The following is a 22,548-nucleotide window of genomic DNA, read 5'->3' as shown; positions in this document are numbered from 1 at the left end:
GGAGGAAAAAACTAAAAACCGTCACGAGGATCCAAAGCAAACAAAAACCCGGGAGTTGCGGGAACACACAGTATCGGGACTACGCACAATGGTGACACGAAGACAAACGATGAACATTTAACAGCTGCAGCTGAAGCGCCGTCACGTGAACTCGTGGGATTTCCTGAAAAAAAGCGCTCGACAAAGTGCAGATGACAGCACAGGGTGTTACATATCTTACACGTGAATGCCAAACCAGTCAAGTTGCAGACACTCGAACAACTTCAAAATGCGATCACAGTTTTCCCTCGATCAGCAAGGTAAGTTGTTGAACAGGAAGCGGTAGTTTGACTCGTTATCCTCCCCTGCAGATTAATCTGTGGCGACGATTGTTCTCAGATGACACAGAGCAACGACACAAAAGAAAAATGAAGAGAAACAGCTTTTCGTAGGACGGCATTTTGCTTTTTTTTTTTTTTTTTTAGTCTTAGCCGAGCAGAGAGAAAAAAGAAGCCCCTCCATCTCATAAATAAATGAGCGCCTGTGCAAATGGTAGATAGCTTGTTTTGCTATTTATTTTTTGAACCCCTTGAGGAAGAGGTTAGAACAGACTACTACTCAAAGCAATGGTTGTTGTTTTTCTCCTCTTCTTTCAGCCCCAGCATTCAGTCAAGTGCAAAGAAGTCATTGTTGAGTGGAGGCATATGTATTTTTGGCACATGTTTGCTGTCAGCTATAGACGCAGGTGCACAGACAGCACAGTTAGGCATGAGGTCTGGGACTATAAAAGCCAACAGAATCAGGGGGGTGTTCATCCATCGCTGGGGAATTTCAAAAAGTCTGTGACGTTTCTTTGTGGTCAAGTGCTAGAACTACAAGGAATCCATCCACAAACTGAACACTGTGGTTTTTTTCCCTTTAGCAAGAGATAACTGACAAAAAGTTATAGAAATTTGTTAAAACTACATAATATTTCAAAATACATGAGGAGTCAAGTAAAACATTATATATATATGCACTTTATTCCTTCTATTCTGGTTTAAAACCTTTGTGTTTTAGTGTTTTTTTTACTTAAATATATGCATATAAGTAGATTTTTTTTATTATTATAGCTCTTTCATTTAATTATACCCGATTTACATAATGTAAAATAGTCAGAAGGGGGAGTTTATGTGGACATTTGATCTGCGTCTCAGGGAGTGAGTGTTATTTACACCATGCTCCGAGAGCCGCTCGCGGTCCGGTGTAAAGTGAGGCGGGGGTCTGGAGGTATGTACTGGTGTGGGTGGTTGTAAGGGGGTGGCGGGGGAGGTAGCGGGGGTTGGTGGCCATCGTGGGAGCCATCCGGCGATCGGACAGGGGTGGACATGGCGGACTGACTGAGCTGGTGGAGGCTGTGGTGGCGGTGCTGGTAGTGGTGGTGGGTGGGCGTCTGGCTGAGGAAGGCCTCCACGCGGCCATGGCCGCTGTTGTCAAGCATGATGACTTTGACGATCTGCTGACACTGGATGAGCGCCTCGGGTCGCAGGTCCGCCATGCTGGCAGCGGTTTGGGGCTGCTGGATGGGGAAATGGTGGACGGGGGTGCTTGCCGCCGACTGCAGCTGCGGGTGCTGAGGCGGAGGCGTCGGCCAGTGCGTTAACCCCTGGGGGTCCTGCTGGAAAAGCAGCTCTCCCCGGTTGTTAAGAAGGGCCACGCTCTCGACACTCCGAGCCGTGCTGCTGTTGCTGAGCTGGGACGTCTGAAGCCTGTTGTGAATTGACACCTAGTTTAGAAAACAGCCAAGAGAACAGCATCAAATGTTATAAAACTGGTTCCTCCTCTACAATTCGTCAACCCTCTTTTTTTCTGTGGGGGGGTGGTAACAAGCAGCACACGCACACACACACATCCATACAGGGCATGCGTGGGGGCGTAGGTGTTAAGGATCAGTGGAGGTGTAGAATCATTGTGACTGCTGCAGATTCCCCTCCCTCCACCCCCACAGGTGCTGGGAACAGTGCGTGACTGGGGTCAGGTGGAGTAGCAGTGAGGGGTGGGGAAGTAATGCTACAGAGAAGGGGCCCCCATGGTTCCAAATGGGACACCAAGGGCCCCTGTGTCTCCCTTCCAAACCACTGTGTGGCACTAAGGTAACGGCGTGCACAAGGAGACTTCAAGGTCAAGGCACCCAGAACAGACGGGAGGGTCAAACGAAGAAGAGGGGGAGGTGGAAGAAGAGGAAAGGAGGTGAGCAGACTGACAACCACAAATATCCACAGGCAACATTCAGTTGAAATATCACAGTTCTCTCTAGTATTTCTGCTCTTTTACTGGTTGAGTATTTGCTGACTCGAACAAAAAAAAAGTTGTTCTTCAGACTACTGAAGAGATTGGTTTGCAGTCAACACTTCCTGTGCATTACATAAATTGTGGTTAATATCTAATGTCGGACATGGTTTATAATTTGTTCTTCCATACACAGCTGATGTTCAACCCAGTTCCCACAAAATGAGATGCTGTTTAAAATGTAAGTACAAAAAAGTAAATTTCACAAACCCATATTTATTCACAAGATAATATAGTAAACGTATCAAATGTTGAAACTAAGAACCATTTTTGGGAAAAAAAACTAAGATAATTTCAATTTTTATGGCAGAAAAACGTCTTTAAAAGGACGAGACAAGTACCACACAAAGCTCTAATAGTAAGAGGTAAGAACAAGAAACAACTGAAGGAGCATTTTGAAATTAGTATGGGTAATTAGCAGCAAGGCAGTAAGAGGACTGGATTGGAGCTGTTGTTTCTAACCTGGGCCCAAAGCCCGGCCCAAGTTCAAGTCGGGCCAAAATAATGTGCTGGATGGCCGGGCCAGGTCAATGTTGGGCTTTTGATTGTGAACACGCATGTATGGCGATCCAATGATATGGCAACATGGCTTGCCATCCTTTCCAATTACATGGCAACGTGGCTTGCCATACAATTACCAGCCGCACGCAGCCATTTGATCACGAGTTGATCGGCCTTGAAAGAGGTAAAATAAAGTTCAGTTAAGCTTCAGATGGGACTATACTGCCAGGAAGCGATCCATCAAAGCCCAGATGGATGTTCATTCAGCCGCTGCACTCAGCGGACGCGCACGGCCGACAACCCAAAAAGGTGAGATCCCAAAGCAGACATGTCAGAGCAGGGTCCGTGTCTGAATAATGCAGAATGTAGGCAGAAGCAGGGATTTAATGTGCTTTGATGGCCATGAAAGGACAAACACCTCCTCAGCTCCGATCTTCTGCCCCTTTTATTCAGCTGCGCATGTCCACCAACCGTTAATAACTGTATAAGCAGTCAAAGCTTAATTAAAAATGTCGTTTTTATTTATTTATTTATTTATTTTGGTTCGGACCAGTAATTACTGTCAATTCGTCGGGTCGGGTGGGGTTTGGAAATGATGGCTATGGGCTGGGGCCAGGTCGGATTTCTTGGGCCCGAATGCAACTCTAGACTGGATCTAAATTTTGTTTTTAGAGAAGCTAAATCTAAAATGATGATGAAAGTAAAGATGGGCAGATGTTCCAGCAATCTGCAAAAAACACCAACAAAACATAACAACAAACACATCTAAAATGAGTTGCAATTATATAGCCATACATCCATCAATTATCTGTACCCTCTTCTGCCTTTTCGGGTCATGGGGGTCACTGGTGTCCATATCCAGCAGTTATTGTTTGAGAGGTGAGGGACACCCTGGACAAGTCTCCAGTCTATCACAAGGACGTATAGAGACAAACGAGACAACCATTCACTCTCTCATTCACACCTAGAGACAATTTAGAGTTACCAATCAGCCTGACATGTATGTTTTTGGTCTGTGGGAGGAAACTGGAGTACCCGGAGAAAACCCACGCATGCACGGAGAGAACATGCAAACTCCACCCTGATAGGTCCCCGGCTAGGATTTGATAAGGTGACTTTTTCTCACTAAAAGGCCATCAAATTCAAAATTATCTAATTTTTAATAAAAAAAAGTGTATGTAAATTCTCAGTTTAAGCATTTGGTATGTCATGTTATAATGTAAAAAAAAAAGGGGTTATGAGATTTCCAAATAGTTGCATTCTGTTTTTATTTATATTCTAGACAACATCTCAAAACTTTCAGAATTGGGGTTGCACAATAACCGTGATTGTTAACATTTTTTGCAGGTGTTTAAAAAAAATGTTGGCACAAACTGACTTAATGTCTCTTCCTCCATAGGTAGCATCATAATCTCCAGAGTTTACTGATCAATTCTATTACGATTGAAAGATTGCCACAAAGCGCAGTCTCTTAGATCTAAGCCAGCTGTGTATGAAGGATTTTTGTGAGCGGTGTCCTGCTTTCTAAGATAAATGTGTCTTGACAGCTAGCGGCTCCCCACCAGTCACTGATATTTACTGTTGGCTGCATGGCGGAAGGGAAGATGGCTCGTAAAGGTACAGTAGCTCTGACAACCATGAAGACTGACCTGAGGTGCAGACGCTGGTATTAAAATAAATAGCAGATGCCCTTGAGTCCATTTAGTTGAACATTTTTAGAATTCTTGGACTGGAAATCATTTAAACCCACTCTAAAGTAACAAAAAGTCAAGATTTAGAACCTAATAAATGACCAAAGAGCTCCGAGGAGTTAAACAGCCACTGACTTTAAAAGAACTTGGATTTTCACTCCAGTGCTACACTCCACAGCAACACGAAGGACTCAGAAAGGTCATGTGGAGCCTTGAGGGTGGTAATTGCGAAGCTCCAACGTCAGTACTGTAGTTGACTGGGTCTTTTGCTTCAGCAAATTGCTTGCATGAGATTTTTCTTCTGAAGCTTCTGGTATGGGTGGAATGGTGTCAACTATGGGTCAAACAAGTGTCAGATTTGTCTGACTGTATGCAACTGTGTTAATTAAGGTCTCACCACTCAGTGTGGACACATACACAGTATAAGCACCACAACCCCTTAGAAACTTTTTTTTATACTAAAAGGAGTCACAGTTTCTGTCTGAGCTTGTGAAACTCATTACAACTTGCTCTACTCTTTTTTGCCAAATTGCTTTATCTAATAGCTTTATTGGGTTATTCACATGCCCGCAGCACTTTACCCAGCAACAGTCACTCGCTCACACACTCCTCACCCACACCTGCTTGACGCCTCTAGTCCTAGAGATATGACTAGTCCTGAGGTTTTAGCCCTGTCTCATCCTGCTCACTGACTTACCTGTTGTTGGGGACATGGACCTGTCTGGAGGCACTTACCTCTACTGCATTCTGTCCACTTCTGTCGTCGATTTCCTGGTTTCCTGGAGGTGGGAAACGCAGAAGAGAAAAAAATGGTGGCAATATGAAGATGCTAAATGTAAACATTCACTACATTTTCAATGCATTTTTTAATTTCAGATTAACGGGTTTAAACGTATCTGTTTATTAAAAAAAGCACCTACGGTATATTCTTGTAGCAAGTATAGATTTTTTTTTTGCCAAACATTGCCTGGAGAATTGACGACTAGTGATGGTGGGCAAAAATTTTTACATTTTCTGGTCTTTTTTTTTTAAACCAATACTACAATTTCAAGAATTTAATTGGTTTGAAAAGCCATTTGTTCCGTTATGTTCTCTTAATATTCCCAATCTTCACTTTTTTTTTAGTTTAATACTCTTTGTGCTCCATCTTCTTTTCCTTTAGACATATTTGTGGGCTTATTCTGTTTTAGGTATCTGTTGTGCTATTTTAGCTACTGATACCATCTTTTATTTGTTTACCAGCTCACACTAAGATAAGTTACCTTTCAGCTCACAAAGACAAATTCTCCATGTAGCCCTGCTAATCTGCTTTTACAAAAGACAATCTATATATAAAAAAAAAATGCACAGATCCTAACTCTGCTCCTTGATAAATATGTTTACTGCTATAATATGATCAAAATCTAAAGAGAAACAAAATGCTTGATCTCCAGATCTTACATTTTTAAGGTCAAGAGCTATACTTTTCTATAGAGACTAATACTCAGCAGTAGTGAGCATCACTATGACAATCTTAGACAATCCAGGGTTTTGGATAATTAAATGCTTTATGGACTCCTTGAACATCAGCCTGGTCTTTTTTCTGGTTGGTCAGTTCATAAAAACGCCAACAGTGTTGTACGACTTCATGTGTGTTTTCCAGCTCTCACACACCTGACAGGGAGCCCTGCTTGCTGCTTAGCTCTCGCTGTGTGCCGTTGCTCTTAACAGAGTATGTCTTGGCTCCCTGCTGCTTTTCCAGCTCCCCTGCAGAAAAAAACCCACACAGAAAACAAGAAACAATCACCCTCATAAACACAGAGAAAAAATATAAAGACATATAAACTCAACATTTGACTTCTCTGTGCTTTTTATTTCCCCAATTTGCCTTTAAATTCAGCTCATCCTTTCTTTGATTGCCAGTAATGACAGCTGCATATCACGTCCCATCATGATGAATAAACGCCGTAGCTCTTTAAAACTCAATGAGGAAAAATTACAATGTCTTTGCAATTTGTCAAAATAACTCCCAACACTTGTGCACTGTTTTGTGTGGTTTGTTGCAAAGTAATAGTCTATCCTCTGCACTGGTCTTCAGGGAGAAATGCTCTCCTTCCTTGTTCTTCACGTCTTGTTGCCCGTTTCCTCCCAAAGCTGCACGCCATCCCTTTTCTATGAAAACTAAGGCAGCTGCTTCAAATCTCAGGAGGGATGCTGTCCTCAATACCCACTGCCAGGACCCAGGCTTTGAAAGCTCAAAGTTTTTTCCACACGTGTGGAAGTACTGAGCATGTGCGGTGAATTGTGTTATTGTCTAGAGTGTTTGAGCAGCTTATGAGCCTGAGCTGCTCAGTTTCAGTTTACAGGCTTCCTGCAGATTGCTGAAGCTGCAAAGCAGGTTAGAGTTTAAACTCAACGCAGTGGATGTCTTCTGTCTTGTACCTAGGGTGACATTTCTTTTTATGGTTTTGCATAAGAACTTGTACCAGAGACTAAATTCCCTGTTTTAGTTGTATAGCAGAGAGAGGAACCAGCACATGTGTTGTATAGATGAAGATGTGTGCTATTAATATTATCATAGGTTACTAGCACCCAATTTACTTAGAGTTAACATTTTAATGCCTTTTATTAAAGGAAAATGTCCCCATATCATGATCACACTCACACTCGATGCGTATCTGCTCCATCTCAGACACCTCTGCGATGGACTCCTTCAGGTCTTCTACAAACTTGAGCAGCTCCTCTGCACTTTGGGCACAGAAGTGGAGTACCTGCTTCTTGTCTGAGCCATATGGGGAGAGGATTGTGATTCCATGAGGGTAGTCTGTGGAGTTTTCAAAGGGAGATTTAAGCAGTCTAAAAAGTAAAAAAAAAAAAAATAAATGTGAATGAACTGACAACAGATGCTGTTTTAAGCTGTAAATACCAAAAATAAGTTTCCAAAAAGCAGACTGAAGTAGAAACCCCTGTAATATATTTGCAGGAATATTTAGCTAATTAAAAACATAGCATTTCTCTTTATTCAAGTCACTCACTCATATATGTAAATAGGAATATACTGTATATTAGAGCTGTCATTTCTAACCCAGGCCTGAAAGCCGGCCCGACCTGAATTTCAGAATCAGAATCAGAATTTGGGCCGGGCCTGGCCATTATAATGTGATGGACGGGCGGGTTGGGTCGTGTTGGGCTATTGATTGCATCAGCGGATCACCTGGGATCCAACTGTACGGCAACATGGCTTGTCAGACAATTACCAGCCACACACAGCCATTTGACCGCGAGCTGACTGGCCTTGAAAAAAGTAAAATAAAGCTCAGTTAAGCTTCAGATGGGACTACCGGTACTGCCAGGAAGCAATCCATCGCCCAGATGGACGTTCATTCAGCCGCTGCACTCAGCGGACGTCCACGGCCGATGACCCAAACAGGTGAGATCCCAAAGCAGGCATGTCAGAGCAGGGTCTGTGTCTGAATAATGCAGAATGCAGACAGAAGCAGGGATTTAATGAGCTTTGATGGCCATGAAAGGACAAACACCCCCTCAGCTTCGATCTTCTGCCTGCTTTTACTCAGCTGTGCACGTCTGCCGACCGTTAATAACTATATAAGCAGTCAAAGCTTAATTTAAAATGTTTTTTTTTTTGGGGGGGGGGGGGGGGGGGTAGGACCTGTAATTATCGTTACTTCATCGGGTTAGGTGGGGTTTGGAAATGATGGCTACAGGCTGGGGCCGGGTCGAGTCGTATTTTTTGAGCACGAAAGCAACTCTAACATATTGGTTATTAGACAGATTGTACCTTAAAATTTACCCATAAAATGCCATTTTATTAGTACTCCCTCAAAAGACACATTTGGATTTGTCATCAGTGGCATGGTGTCCAAACGCAACATCATCGAATCATAGCTTGGGATGAAAATTCAATGATAAATTACAGCACAAAGTGCAGTTTTTGTGAACCCACTTCACTGTGTCACAAAGTCACGGTGACTCACATTCGTTTTCAAAAAGATGAAACTGCATGCCGAGCAGGCCCATGGCTTTGCAGAAAGTGTAGGCAGCAGAACTCTTCTTCTTTGGACAAAGCTTCAAGATCTGAGGGAATAAAACTCAGCTCAGAAAGACAAACGATTTAATCATTCACAACTGATTCAAAGAGAAGATACTCCATATTAATAAGCACCGTAACCTTCGGAGCGTTTCAGATTGTGCAATTTGTATGAAAAATTAAAGTGTGGCAAGCTCAAATCAGGACTTATAGGAGACGTTGTGGAGCTTTTTCATGCAATGACCTTCCAGATGGAGAAATATGAGGCGTATCTGCTCTGTGATGATACTGATTGATTGGTGTAATTTTCCAGACAAGAAGCATCAGACAACACTTTCAAACAGCTCCTGACATATTCAAGCTGCTGGAACAGAGGCCAAATTTAAAAAGGAGCCTCTCAGTCTTTTCTCAGTCATATGGAAAGGTTTTTATGACCATGTCTTCCCATTTTTCTAAAATGCCACAAGAAAATATCATACTATAAATAACTTATAAATTCTTAATGAATGAAGAGCACCTTTAATATTTGAAGATAACTGGTTTCTTCATTTCAAAATTGTCCTTTAAGCTACTTTTAACACTCGATGGAGAACAGAACAAAATGTCTGATGTGTGTAGCTGGACTGTAATTATGAGAGTAGTTAAACACTTTGAGCAGATGACCCCTTTGTGTCTCCTAACGAGCACTTTAATTATGCCAAGCCCTAAAATTTTGATATCTCAACCCTCCACAAAACTTTGAGTCAAGGGAAATGCTATTTACCATCTGCCTTTATGACTTCTCTGCAGGGGAAAGACCTTTGCTTAACGGCTCTCTGCTGCTGCACTGCATTTACTACCAGCTATTATTAGAAGGAAGCGCTGGAAAGTCCTGAGTTACAAAACAACATAAAAGACGAGGAGCTTTTAGAAATGGCTCTCGGTGGAAGGAGGAGATGGTGCATTGCAGCGGTCACAACAACAAAAGAAAGCAGCTTTAAAGCTTTTCAGGGAGAGAAACTGGAAAACAAGAAGAACTGAAATTTCATAATCTCTCATTTTCTTTTTCTTTCTTTTTTTTGCGAGGGGTGTAGAAATCATTTAAAACTTTGATCTTATGCATGTTATCTAAATATAAAGCAGAAATGGTGCTGTAATATTTACAACATGACAAGCAGATGGTAGTAGAGATTCCTCATCCTGAAAGTTTGTGTCAAACTAATAATAGTTTAAGAAGAAGAGCTCCATCAGTACAACACATCCAGGCCATCGTGACACAATGGCAAAGATAGAAGCATTCCTGACTGGAGATATGAGTGAATTTTCTAACAGGCAGTTGGATGACTTTCAGATTAGAAAAACCTTCTGATGTGATGAAACAAAAGGCCCGTTTACACCAAGCAAAGTGACAGAATCATCTGCAGTGCCGATGAGTGTCTTCTCTTCTTGTCTTTTAACAAAACAGAATATTGGCTCACTTGCACGCCAGTGATGCTTTTATTCGAGCCAAACAAGGTTCAAAGTTCTTACTTGTCATTTGCATCACGTGTGGTACATGAGGTCTTTCAACGCAACTGATAGAAACATTTCGACCAAGAGACAGGGTGCTGGAGAGCCCTCATGCCCTGAATGGATGCACGCAGCTGGGTACGTCATGGATTCCTGGGGACAGTGGAAGATGACGTGCCTGTCTGTACTCTCCGTGGAGGACATAGAAGACGTATACATTATTGGATTTATCATAACAGGGTTTTTGCTTTTTGGAATCGACAGATACCTAGAATATCGACAAATTAGGGAGACATCGGCAGCAGTTTCGGCCATGATAAAGCTGCTAGCCTCATTTGAAGGATTAATTTGTGCTTCGGACGCTCAGACTCAAATACTTAATGAGCTCAACGGCAAGCTGGACGCGATTTCTGAGAATCGTGGGCCACTTGCAGCTCCTGCAAGTGGCCAGCATGAAGGATTCAACCTTGGAGAAGGCTAGCTAGTACAGACTGGCAGAATAACCACAAACCTGGCTGTTTGGATTTGCCATCAAGAGTACCAACAGAACTGAAGGCAGACAGAAATCAGAGTCCGTCTACCCAAAACAACTGTTGTTTATCTGAATCTGGCCTCTCCGCTTGGCCTTGGATAGGCTAACTTAACTCAAATGGCTCCTGGTGGACATGCAAATCAAGAAGCTTTGCTCTGTCCACCCCTGCACCACCTCGGTCTCAAGGGAGAGTCTCACAGGGCTGCAACTGTTAGTGATCAGCTTTCACAAAAGAGTCTGCAGAAAGTCTCACACTCTTTGAGAAGGTTCTCAATATCCTCACTTGAGCTGCAGAGGTGTGCATGCATGTCCCTTGAATGTTGAATATTTTGTGCAACAAGTATTTTTTCCTGCAAGTGAGTGCAGCTTCGACAGAAAACGTCCAGGTCTAAAACACATTTATGATAAATAATACTTATTAAAAAAAACAAGTTCAAATCTGAGCATCTTTATTTCTAAAGTATCCTTCTGTAGAATAAATCATAAACAGAGGCCTAAGGTTGATACAAAGCAAGCAGAGGTGGATAACTACCGGTAATGATGATCTACAGTTTTGCAAATCGTACACCTGAAAAAAGGCTATAATTTTCAAAAAGCTTGCAGGTCGCAAACACTCAGAATTACATGATTTACCTTTTTTTGTGATTTATTTACCTGGATGATTGAGCCTACTTGCTCTTTTTACTCAATGAAAATTTGCATGTTCCCTGAGTGAGATACTGCCTTGCGAACACAGCAAATCGTTTTTGCCTCTGGTCATTTCCATGTTCCCTGGAGGCTTTCCAGCACCTTCATCATGCTTTATGTATTCACTCAGGCATGAGTCTCTTAGGATGCAGTTACAGATTTCACACCTGCTCTATAGTTTGTTTTCATGGCCTTGTCATGGTCACAGTTATACTCCAGGTGTGAGGCCAGTGAAGCCAGCTCTGCTTCAAATTCTCAACAAGACACGCTGTGTTCACGGCTCTCCTGTCGTATGCTGCCATCCAACACCCCGATTGGCCACCACCACAAGGATAAACCATCTGTACTGCACTACAGGAGTTTGCTCAAAACCGTTATGGTGCTTTATCATGTGCAATAAATAATAAGAAATTGCGGTTGTGCTGAATTGTATTTTTGGCATCTAAAGTCTGTTCAGATTCAGTAAGAGCGATAAAAGTTAAGGAATAAACATGAGATTTCAAATGACAGCACAAGTAGCAGAAACAATATCCTCCTCAACTTCTGTTTTGGAGAAATCTCCTTCTTTCCCTCCTATATAACATTAACATTAATACCTGTCCATTCATCATTTCCAATAAAAATCTAAACTCTGCTTAGATGTGCAAATACTGATAAGGTAAAAATGGCCTGATCGTAAAACAGAAATTATACAAAACGTAAAAAAGGTTTGAGAATTTTTTATTCATTCAAGAATGAAATCTTACCACAAGGAGATCGTTGAACAGGAAGACTTCCCTCTGGTGTGCTGCCTGTTTCTGGGCCTTGTTGACATCTGTCACCTCGAAAAGTCGACTGCAGCACACGAGTCTTCTGTGAGGGACAGAGAGAACCTGGAGACCAGACCAGACAGAATTAATGACTGAAGAAGGAGACTTTAAAATGATTAAAATAATAATAATAATAATAATAATAATAATAAATCCAAACTGAAGACCATAAAAATCTCGTCATGTTCCATATTCAGGTTAAAGCCGCTGCTGGACATATGGGACTTTAAGAAGAAACATATTTTCAAATTTAATTAAAAGCTTGTTGACAAGTGGGAGTAATCATTGGCATTACTTACAATCTGAAAAACAAACAAACAAACAGAAGCCGTTTTGAGCAAACGTTAGGAGGAACATTTAAAAGGGAGGAATACAATTGGATGGGTGCTGTTCCTGCATGAGGTTAGACCACAAAAAAGTGTGGCACTTAGATAAATACCCAGTCGGAAACAGTTTTTCTATCTGCAGCCTTGGATGCAGGATATATCTGTCAATCTGTCAGAGGTAAGCTCTGGCATTACTCCCACTGATAATAATGATGTGGAGACAAGCCACAGATAAATGGGTGTAAGTTCATAATCTCCAGGGCAGGACGGGAGTTTGGACAGTTTAAGCTTGTCCAGGAGTTGAACCTGTGCACTGACTGCTTCCAGCTTCTGTTAGCCTGGTGGAAACACAGGCAGAGACTTGGTGATAAAAACTAACCATAACCAGCCCAAAAATATTCCTTTAAATATACATTTAGCATATTTTTTACATGTACATGTTGAAGCAAACTTGTTTTATGCTGGAATGTGGATAAAATAAAATTGATTTCTTAAATGAAAGCAGCAAGGAAATAATTTGAGCTTTCAATTCAATTCAACAGGATAGAAACAGCTCAAATAGTTAAACAGGATAAAAACAGTCCAAACATAAATTAGGTTTTAGTGACATTTTTAAAGCTGCCTCACCTGACACAGAATCAGAGGCGATAGTAGGAAGAATGGTTTGAATTTTTCCCTAATTGAAATAATTTTATTTATAATGAATCTCATGAACCCATTACTGCTTATATTGTAGGAATACATGGTTCAACAGAGATAGGATTTTTTCATTAGACTATGGTACTGAAAATGAACCTAGGGTTATTTTTATTCTCATCAATTAAAGATGACTAATATAAAGTTCTACCCCCAAATATCCAAAAATGGCAAGAACTCATAAATTTACAGATACTGAGCTAAAATTTGGTATAGTAGTAGCTATCATCCAATCATCTGAGATTGGTCATTTTGAGGTTATGACATAAATAGCTATAAAACTCTTCCTTTAAGGAATGCTAGCTCATTAATTTCAAATATTTTTGAACAGTGATTAGGTCACACTTTATTGTTCAGTTATGTAATGCTTTTCTTAATTAGTGCCACTCTAATTATTCCCAGCAACAACACAAGTTTTCTGAAAAAGATACTTGATCACAAGTCAGTGAAACAAAAAAGAGTTAACTTTGTAATCCCACATTCCTACACAACACAGCAACAAGTATAGGTGGATAAAATAAGGTATTGTGCACATAGATTTGATGTATATACACCTTATTTTCCACCGTACACATCGCACCGCTGTATCAGTCGCATCAGTTCAAATATGTCTAATAAAGTGGAAAAAAAAAACAAATACATAATTTTGCCGTATAAGTCACATCTATTATGCGTCTCCGCTGATGCATCATGTTTGTTATGCCTCACCGCTGACAACGCGGAAATGTGGGCTGGTGTTGTGCCAAAAATTGATTGACTGCAAAATGGCGGCCGCGGGAGCATGCACGGGAGGACTTTAACAAGATTAACACTTGAAAACAATTATTTGTTTGCTTAACATTATAGCAATGGTGTGTCTCGGTTGAACTTTTACTTAATAAATGCACTTCAATGGTCAAATCAGCTTCATTTCACTGGGGCGGCGCAACAAAATGAAGCTGATTTGACGGTTGCTCCAGGCATGATCCCAGAGCTGGACGAAGGTGGCAGACTATGTTAAACCGATTGTGTCATTAAGAGCCACTTTTACCCATTACATGACACAATGGCATGCCATACCACTTCATTGCAATCAAACGGCTGAAAATCATAGTGTTCAATGTTTTCAATGTCAGAATGAATGAAAACGGTCATATCTCAGCCAACAATTGGTTTATAAATATGGGGGGGAAAGCATAAATAAGTCGCTTCGGTGTATAAGTTGCAGGACATGCAAATTTTGCAAAACTGCGACTTATAGACTGAAAAATACAGTAGACTCTATTCTTTCCCCAAAGCAATGCATTTGTCCGGTCCATTTTCCCCTCTGAGCCTTAAGTGGCTCTATAATTTTAAGCTGTAAAATGATGCATGCTTTCAGAGAGTGATCTATTCATGTTATCACCCTTTTCACACTCTTGTCTTTCTTCTGCTCCTCCTATATCTTATCACCACAGGGTACACAAATCCAAGCTCCAGCCTGTCACAGGGAGCTTTTCATTAAACCAATGTAAGAATCATGTGAAGACATGTTAGCCTGAAACACCTCTTGTTATTAATCTGTGACAAAAATCGCCCTGTACGGATCACTGAGATAAAGTCTGAGTATCGTTTGACAATATCAATAAATCAAATTATACAGCTATACAAGGTGAAAAGTAATTGCTTTAACATTTTCTTTAAAACTGATCACATTTGGATGTGCTGCTTCACAATCAGATTGAAGTAATGGTTTCATATTGTGAATTATTTATCGAAAAGGAAAGTTAATCTCAAGTTTTGAATCCTATTTTGCTCTAAAAGATAATAAGAAGTTGTAACTCTACTGAAGAGGTAGGAAACTTTATCAAAGTCTCTTCCTTTTTGTAGAAGAGAGGTCCCACTGGCAGAAAATAGTCACTTCCTATCCCAATGATCCATCATTGTTTGGCTATGACAGCAGTCCCTCTGTAATCCCACGGCTACTCATCTATCACAGAGAGACAACGAGAGGCACAAGCCTGAGAGAGGGTACAAAAAAAGACAAGAGCAATCCTTTAATGTCAGCATTTCAAGGTCATTTGGAACGTTAGGATGTAACCAAGTTAAATTTTTGGAAAGTAATTAGGATGTGAATTCTTAGCTACATTCATCTATCTATAATGAATAAAGAGGGAGGAGAAATTGAAACAAAGTGCAGCTGAGGTTGGTGGCATGTCATTATTTCCATTATTTTTTTATTCCATCATTTATTATTTTTTTCTGTGCAGCACCTAAAGATACATCTAAATGACAGATAACACGTGAACTGGGTGAGGATGGATTAGGATGTGACTTGCTTTATGTATTAAAAAGACCAATTCCATGTAATTAATATATATATATATATATATATATATATATATATAGATACATATATATATATATATATATATATATAAATAAATGGAGCAAAATTTAGAGCGCTGCAGGAGCACAAGATAAGCAGGTTTCCAAAATAACTAACCAAACAGAAACTGAACAGCAGGCATATCAGTAATCTGACACAGATGAAAGGAAATCAGGTGGATTATATGTCATGTTGTGCAAGACTCAACACCAAACTGAAGCCCGGGTGCTGTAAAAGCAATTGTGCTGTGGCTATTTTTGTGTATGCTGGATGGATTTTTAATTCGAGTTGAGTTGGAGTTGCATTAGGTCTTTTATATTGTGGTGTTTCCTTCCTTTAGTTTCTTTTTAGTCTCCCTGCTGATTATTATGTGTAATTTTCTGAAGCACTTTGGGCAACCTTGTTTATAATTGTGCTATATAAATTAAATTGACGATGACATTGCTAAGGTGGCTTGATTGTGGCGTTTATCATATGATGGCACGCCAAACACCAGGTTTGAAATTGGCTTGAAATTATCTGTAGCTGCAAACATTTGATGTTAAAATATACAAAATATGATATTTTCTTCTTCATATGTCACCTTGTTTACTCAAGCCCTGACATTTCTGTACCTCTTTCACCTTGTTTTTTTTAGGTTCTCTAAGTCTTATGTTATGTTCTAAAATTGCTTACTCTACTTTTTAGTTACACCTCAGATGATTCATTGTTTAAAATAGGATCAGCAGCATCTGTTGTAATTATAAACTACAGAGGACACTACTACAACTTTTCAGTAAAAGTTACATAGAGTTCATTTCCACAGATAATGAGTCTAATGATAGCTGTAGTTAATGATGGATCTGGGAGCAATGATCTGATGTAATGATTGAGCTGTAGATGAGACATTTAATGATTATTAAATATGCAAAGTGATTACGATAAGGAATTAAATAACAATCGAGTTAGGTGGCATGAAATGCATGTTTCTGTGGAATCAAATATTTTTACGAACTCAAATTAAAGGATTTTTTTTTTTTGTCAGTTCAATTTCAGTGGATTTTGGAAAATAGTACAATAAAATTCAAGACCCCCAAGTCTTCTTGAGAAATGGTTAACGTGTGTACTCTTACTGTTTTCATGCCTACGATGGACTGCTCCACCTTGGAGACGTAGGTGACGTGGTCTTCATTGGAGCACAACTCTCTCAGTTGTATTCTTTCGTAGATGCCCACCACCATGTCTCTGGGTATGTCCGCTCCATCGTCCACACCTGAGACAGAAACAGGAAGTATGGACGCGCTGAAGGAGGGGCACCTTAGATTTTACCAGATCATTTTGTCCAGCTAAAAGTAAAAATGTGAAGTGACAGCTAGCTGTAAAAGAGCTCAGCTTTGTCTGAGCGGACCTAAATGCAGCACTGAACGTCTCTGGAAAACACACACAATTTGAACATTAAAAAAATAATAAAAAATAAAAAATAAATAAAAATTCAAGAAGTACATTGAGGTGTAAAATGTCGACAATACCACAATGCAAATATTTGCAAATCTCACATATACTTAATTTTTTTTTACAATGGAATATAGTAAACGTTTATAAAATGCTTAAACTTAAAAATTGCACCAGTTTTAGATTTTTTTTAAATTTGATGACAGAAACAAAAATTTGTTTTATTTGTCTCTATCTAGCCATGTGATGGACTTGCGACCTGTCCAGGATGTACCCCACCTTTCGCACAGTGATAGTTGGACATAGGCACCAGTGACCACCACAACCCCAAAAAAGGAAGAAGTGGGTAATAATAATGGATGGATGGACAGAAACAAAACACAAAAAGTGAGATGGGGTTAAAAATTGTTTTAAAAGATGGTTAAAAATGTAGGTAGTACCCATAAAAAACAGCCACAGGAGCATTTTGCAACTAAATGGGTTAAATGGCAATGGGTCAGTAAGAGGACTGGATATAAAAGAAAAAGACAGAGAGCCTAAATCCCTCAGAAGTAAAGATGGGCAGAGGTTCAGCAGCCTACAAGAAACTCCTTCCAGAAATAGTGGAATAGTTTCAGGATAATGTTTCTCAAATCGAATGTCCAAGTTCATAAATTAATCAAAAGATTTAAAAAAAATCTGGAGAATACTCTGTTGCCAAAGGACAAGTAATCAGTATTTGATGCTCAAAATCTTTAGACCCTCAGGCAGAACTGCATTAAAAACAAGTCTGATTCTGTTATGGACATCACCGTATGGGCTCAGAAACACTTTCACAATCACCGTCTGTAAACAGTTCACAGAGCCTCGTGAAAATGGTGGTTAAAGCTCGAAAATGTATTAAAAGAAGCCATATGTGAACAGCATCCCGAAACACTGCCGTCTACTCTGGACCAAAGCTCATTAAAAAAAGAACTGAAGCAAAAATGGAAAAACGGTTCTGTGGACAGACAAATTAAATTTTAAAATTATTTCAGAAAATCACAGACCTCACATCTTCAGTTTTAAACTACACACTGCATCCATTACCAGAGCATGGCTTTGTAGTAGAAGTATCCAGATGCTGAACTGGCCAACAAACTCCCATTGTTGTCTGACATGAGGTTGTACACCTAGAACTCGTACTTTCAGTCTTTGCATCTGCTCTCATTTGATTTTCTGTCTTTCACAGTCTTCACTGAGCGATGACTGAGGTGATGAGTGAGAGGAGGTTAATTGGCAAGTAAGGGATTAAGATTCCACCTTGCTCCTGGAAGACTTTCTGTCCAAAGAACAGAGTGCAGTTCAAAGCCGGGACAGTTTGACGCAGGTAAAGTTGCATGTCATTAGGCTGAAATGTTGCCCTCAAATTGCTTCTCATTATATCAACACAGCTGAACTGCACTGCATGGTACATTGACGTTTCAATGGGGCAGGATGAGTGTGGAGACTATGAAGTTATCACTGGCGGTGATGTTGTCAGTGAGGCACCCTGCACCGCTGAGACATCACTGCACATTGTGGAGTCAGGGGGAGGAGAAGGGATGTGCACAGGGAAACGTGCGCCATGAGTCAGCTTAATAAGAAGCCTTTTAGTTGCTGAATGCAGGTCCTTTTTCACCGTTTCTCAGCTTTTCCTTGCAGGCATCTCAAACTAGCAGCTGTGCTCCTTGCATAGCAACGTCAAAGATCCAACACTTTAGTTAGAAAACTGAGGTGTGATTTTACACAAGCATTCATGAACCACAAAAGATAAACCATGACAATCTTTTATTTTCCCAAACTACAAATTAATTGTTTTATCATTTGATAACAGCTGAAATAAATAAAAGAAATCCTTGGGAAATTTGTTTCCTTGTTTATTGTTTTTAGTTTTGTAAACTCTTAAGAAGCACTCTTTTCCACCCAAAATTATTTACCAGTATTACATCTTCAAAATTAACTTTTTTTTTTTAACCAAGGAGGGTCTCTCTCATCGTTTCCCCATACCTTAATGTACATTGCAAGATTCTCACAAGATTTGAAAGATTTTAACCACATCAGAATTCAGCATTCCTGCTTTCAAGCTGAACTAAGACACAGTTGTGTTTGATTAATCACTATGCTATGATTTGAGCCTGTGTCAGCTTTAGCTGCAACAAATGTCAAGAAAAGTTGCACCTAAAGGGTTTACGGAAATCCTTTCAGAGAAGTTAGCAATTTCCTTAATGGATGAAATATTTCTGTTTTCTGCCAATATTTCCAACAGTTATTTTCTCTGGTGCAGTAACCAACAAAAAGGGCAGCGCCTCCCGTGATGGCTGCAGCCTCAGGCACCCGTCTACCCACATTTGTCTTTTTGTTTCTTTGGACGGGCTGTACTGAAATGTAATTTTATTGTGCTTCTGTGCAATAACAATAAAACGAGTTGCTGTGTTTGTGCATCAAAGACAACAGATGCAATAAAATGATTTAAACAACGTGTTTTGTGCATGCATTGATATGTTTAATCTGAGACAGCAAATATAACTGTGGGAATCTGTGTTTTATTAGTGTTTTGTGTTTAGATTTGGAGATATTTGTGTTTTAGTTCCGTTTTCTTTTGTCATTTTTTCAGTACTAGTAGTGTGATCTCTCCCCCCCCCCCCCCCCTATATATATAGTCAGCTCCTGCCACTCTCACCTGTGTGTTCAGGTGTTCATCATTGTGTCTCGTTAGTGTCCATTTAAGTTCAGTATCTTTGTTTCCTCGTTGTCTGTGGATTATGCTTCCCACAGCTGTTCATGCGTTATTTCCTCCATGTCTCCCATGTGTTCTGTAAGGTTTGCTGCCATGTCAGCTTTTCGTTTCTTTTCGTTCTTTTCCTAAAATAAATACTTTTTTATTTTTATCCCTGAGTTCCCAGTGTCTCTCTGTACCTGGGTTCGAAGTTCAAGCCAATGCAGAACATCATACAAACACAGAAAGCTGTGCGATTATAATTAAAAACAACAGCTGATATCAGCAAGTGTTGCTATTGAATATATTTTTTGTCAAATTAATCAAGTGTTTCACACATCCAACAATAAAATGGACATTCTAAGATACAAAATCACCGAAACGCATAGAACACTTAATGGATAATTCAACTCTTTGTCTTTTAGTGAGTTGGTACAACTATCTAACTAACTTATACCTGATAATTTGTTGGTCTGTGCATAGAGGAAAAAAGAAAGCATTGGTATTGCAACGGTGTTGGTGTAATTAAAAATCTTAAAACATTATGACCTGCTATGACTCTGATAACATTATACCTACCTACTAGGTATTAATAAACCCCCATCTCCTCAATCAGGTTTGTGAATAGTAACTTTATCTTCTCTGAAACGCAAGTAACGCATTTAATTAAAAAAAAAAAACAGTTGGCAGAGTGAGCTGGATAAACTAATTGCAGATTGTTTTATATTACAAGGGGTTATGACATCATCAACCGGTTTTAATTGAGTTATTTAGCGTGCCTTGGCTCACTATTACTGTTGGTTTCAGGTGCTTAATTGCATTTCACCGTAGCCAGTTAGTTGAGTGAACTCGTGAGACAAGTGTGGAGAAAATATAGAAGAGCAGAATACAAATAATAATAATTAAAACAAACGCATGATGAAACGGACAGTGTGACATTGAAAAGCACAAGAAGAGAATGGTTAGATGTAAAGAAAATAGAGCAGAAGACGAATAGAGAGGTAAACAGAGTGGCATATTTTAATTTGCATAAGATGCTGAAATTGATTTTCCAACCTAATGTAATTGTGAGGAACAGATTGGATGAACGCACTAAAGTTGTTCTGCATCGACCTCAGCGCTCCCTGATTGATTACACAGACGGAGAGCAAAACTACAACCCCGTGTCTCTTCCTCAGCTCTCAGTGAACAAGCGTTTTGTCTGCACACTGGAGGGATTTATAACCATTTTCAGTTGGTGTCACCGTGAAGAAGTTTGGAAAGCAAGCCATGTAGGGAGGAAATATATAATCTTATCCTTAGCCCTTAAATTTATGCCAGCAGGTTCAACTAAATGCGGAACAAAACAGTTGGATGTCAACTGTGCCTGATTTATTTGGGGATTTGCTGCTTTCTATCAAAGCAAGATTTCACAACAAGATTAAAGAAGGGACATACATTTAGGGAAGAGTTAGCACTGTTTCTTAAACTAGTTCTCAAACTTACACATTTGTATATTTTATTCATTCTTGGTGTTTTAAATTCAAAAATACTTTATTAATCCCAAAGGGGAATTAAATGTTGTAACTCGTTATCCTTGTTTCATTAAAAGATGTTATAAATACTGATGGCTGTAGACAGGAAGGATCTATTGTAAAGGTCCGCCCCACAGTGGATCTGAAGAAAATGTCCACAGATGCCGATCTGTTCACCCAGACTTGGCTGGCCTCTTGGTTCCCCCAGGCTGCAGGACCACCCGAATGCTGGGCTGAACTCCTCCCAGAGCAATGTCCACTCCTCCCAGCAGCCTGCTGAGCTCCTTGTCGCTGCGGATAGGCAGCTGCAGATGCTAGGGTACGATCCTGGTCCTTCTGCTGTCATGAGCCGCGGTTCCTGCCATTTCCAGGATCTGTGGTCAGGCACTTGAGCACACCTGGCAGGGAGACGGGAATGCATCTACGGTGCCTCCTTTTCAACTCATTTGAGATTTGGGGCTGTAGCTGAGATATTGAGCTTTTGACGTGTTAATCAGCTGCTCCCGGTTGTAAATAAACACCTCGCTGTCATTGTTACACATCATAACAAATGTCCAAAACTAAAAAAGTTTCAGTAAAAATCCTTCCAGCTGCACAGCATCCGATCTCAGAGGAACTTATCATTAAAAACAAAATGATTGATTTTTTTCATTTAGCCTTTATTTATCCAGGTTAGTCTCATTGAGCCACGAGAACTCATTTTCAAGAGAGACCTGTTTAGGGAGCACATGGGGGGGTTAAGGGCCTTGCTCATGGGCCCAGAGTGGGGTGAATGAGGGTGGGGGCAAGTGTGGGTGTTTCACCCACCCCACCCACAATTTTGATGTTGTCGGGCCGGGGCGTGAACCGGCGATCTTCGGATCACAGGCCCACCTCTCTAACCTCTGCGCCACCACTCCCAAATCCTCTGGATTTACATCCAGAAAAAGAGGAACTAAAGTTTCCAAAAGCAAAATCTCAGAATGAACGTAACGGCTACTCCAACATGCAGCCACCCCGAGCAGCGCAATCCTAGAACATTTTTCTCTTACTTTGAAGGTTAGTTTCCTTACAAGTTTGTCCAGCTTCCATCCCTGACTGCTCTCACTGCTCTGTCGACTGTCAATCCGCCCTTGAGAGGGAATAATGTAGACTGATAATTTTGTGTCAGTTTTTTTTATTTTTCATACAACAACATCCATCTGCAAGTTAGTTCATTTGTGATTTTGGTTTAATTTTGATGAACTTCCTTTTTAAGTCAGTCACAAAAATAGAGCTCCTGGCTTTTTGAGCAATTGGAAAATTAAAACTGGAAGCCATAAACGCTATGAGGTGATTATGTTAAACCACACAATGTATCATAATGGGAGAAATGGAGTGCATCAGTGAGAGTATAAAACAAAAGCCTGGAATTAGCAACAGTCTGTTCTGAACCTGGAGTCGGTGTATCTGTCAATCAGTGGTGTGGATGATTTTAGAATATATGCCATGAACAGT

At 40.2% G+C, this 22,548-nt stretch overlaps 1 protein-coding gene across 2 annotated transcripts in view; it reads right to left on the bottom strand.

Annotated features, from left to right (window-relative positions):
* Window positions 1–934: 934 nt before the first annotated feature.
* The window catches only part of iqsec3a (IQ motif and Sec7 domain ArfGEF 3a), a 104,277-nt gene continuing 82,663 nt past the window's right edge, over window positions 935–22,548 (bottom strand). The window contains exons 8-14 of one of the 2 annotated variants that reach the window (XM_037695790.1): window positions 16,524–16,663; window positions 11,980–12,105; window positions 8,474–8,573; window positions 7,144–7,302; window positions 6,153–6,245; window positions 5,235–5,278; window positions 935–1,744 (exon numbers count right to left, since the gene is read on the bottom strand). In XM_037695790.1, the coding sequence (XP_037551718.1) occupies window positions 1,190–1,744; window positions 5,235–5,278; window positions 6,153–6,245; window positions 7,144–7,302; window positions 8,474–8,573; window positions 11,980–12,105; window positions 16,524–16,663 (1,217 nt within the window). In that variant the 3' untranslated portion in view covers window positions 935–1,189. The remainder of the gene's footprint in view (window positions 1,745–5,234; window positions 5,279–6,152; window positions 6,246–7,143; window positions 7,303–8,473; window positions 8,574–11,979; window positions 12,106–16,523; window positions 16,664–22,548) is intronic. The other variant, XM_037695791.1, reaches the window with a different exon arrangement.

Source organism: Nematolebias whitei, chromosome 22 (genome assembly GCF_014905685.2).
Source record: "Nematolebias whitei isolate Nwh7 chromosome 22, NemWhi1, whole genome shotgun sequence".
Classification (NCBI taxonomy): domain Eukaryota; kingdom Metazoa; phylum Chordata; class Actinopteri; order Cyprinodontiformes; family Rivulidae; genus Nematolebias; species Nematolebias whitei.
The sequence above is the reverse complement of the archived record's forward strand: the minus strand, read 5'-3'. Positions and strand labels throughout refer to the sequence as shown.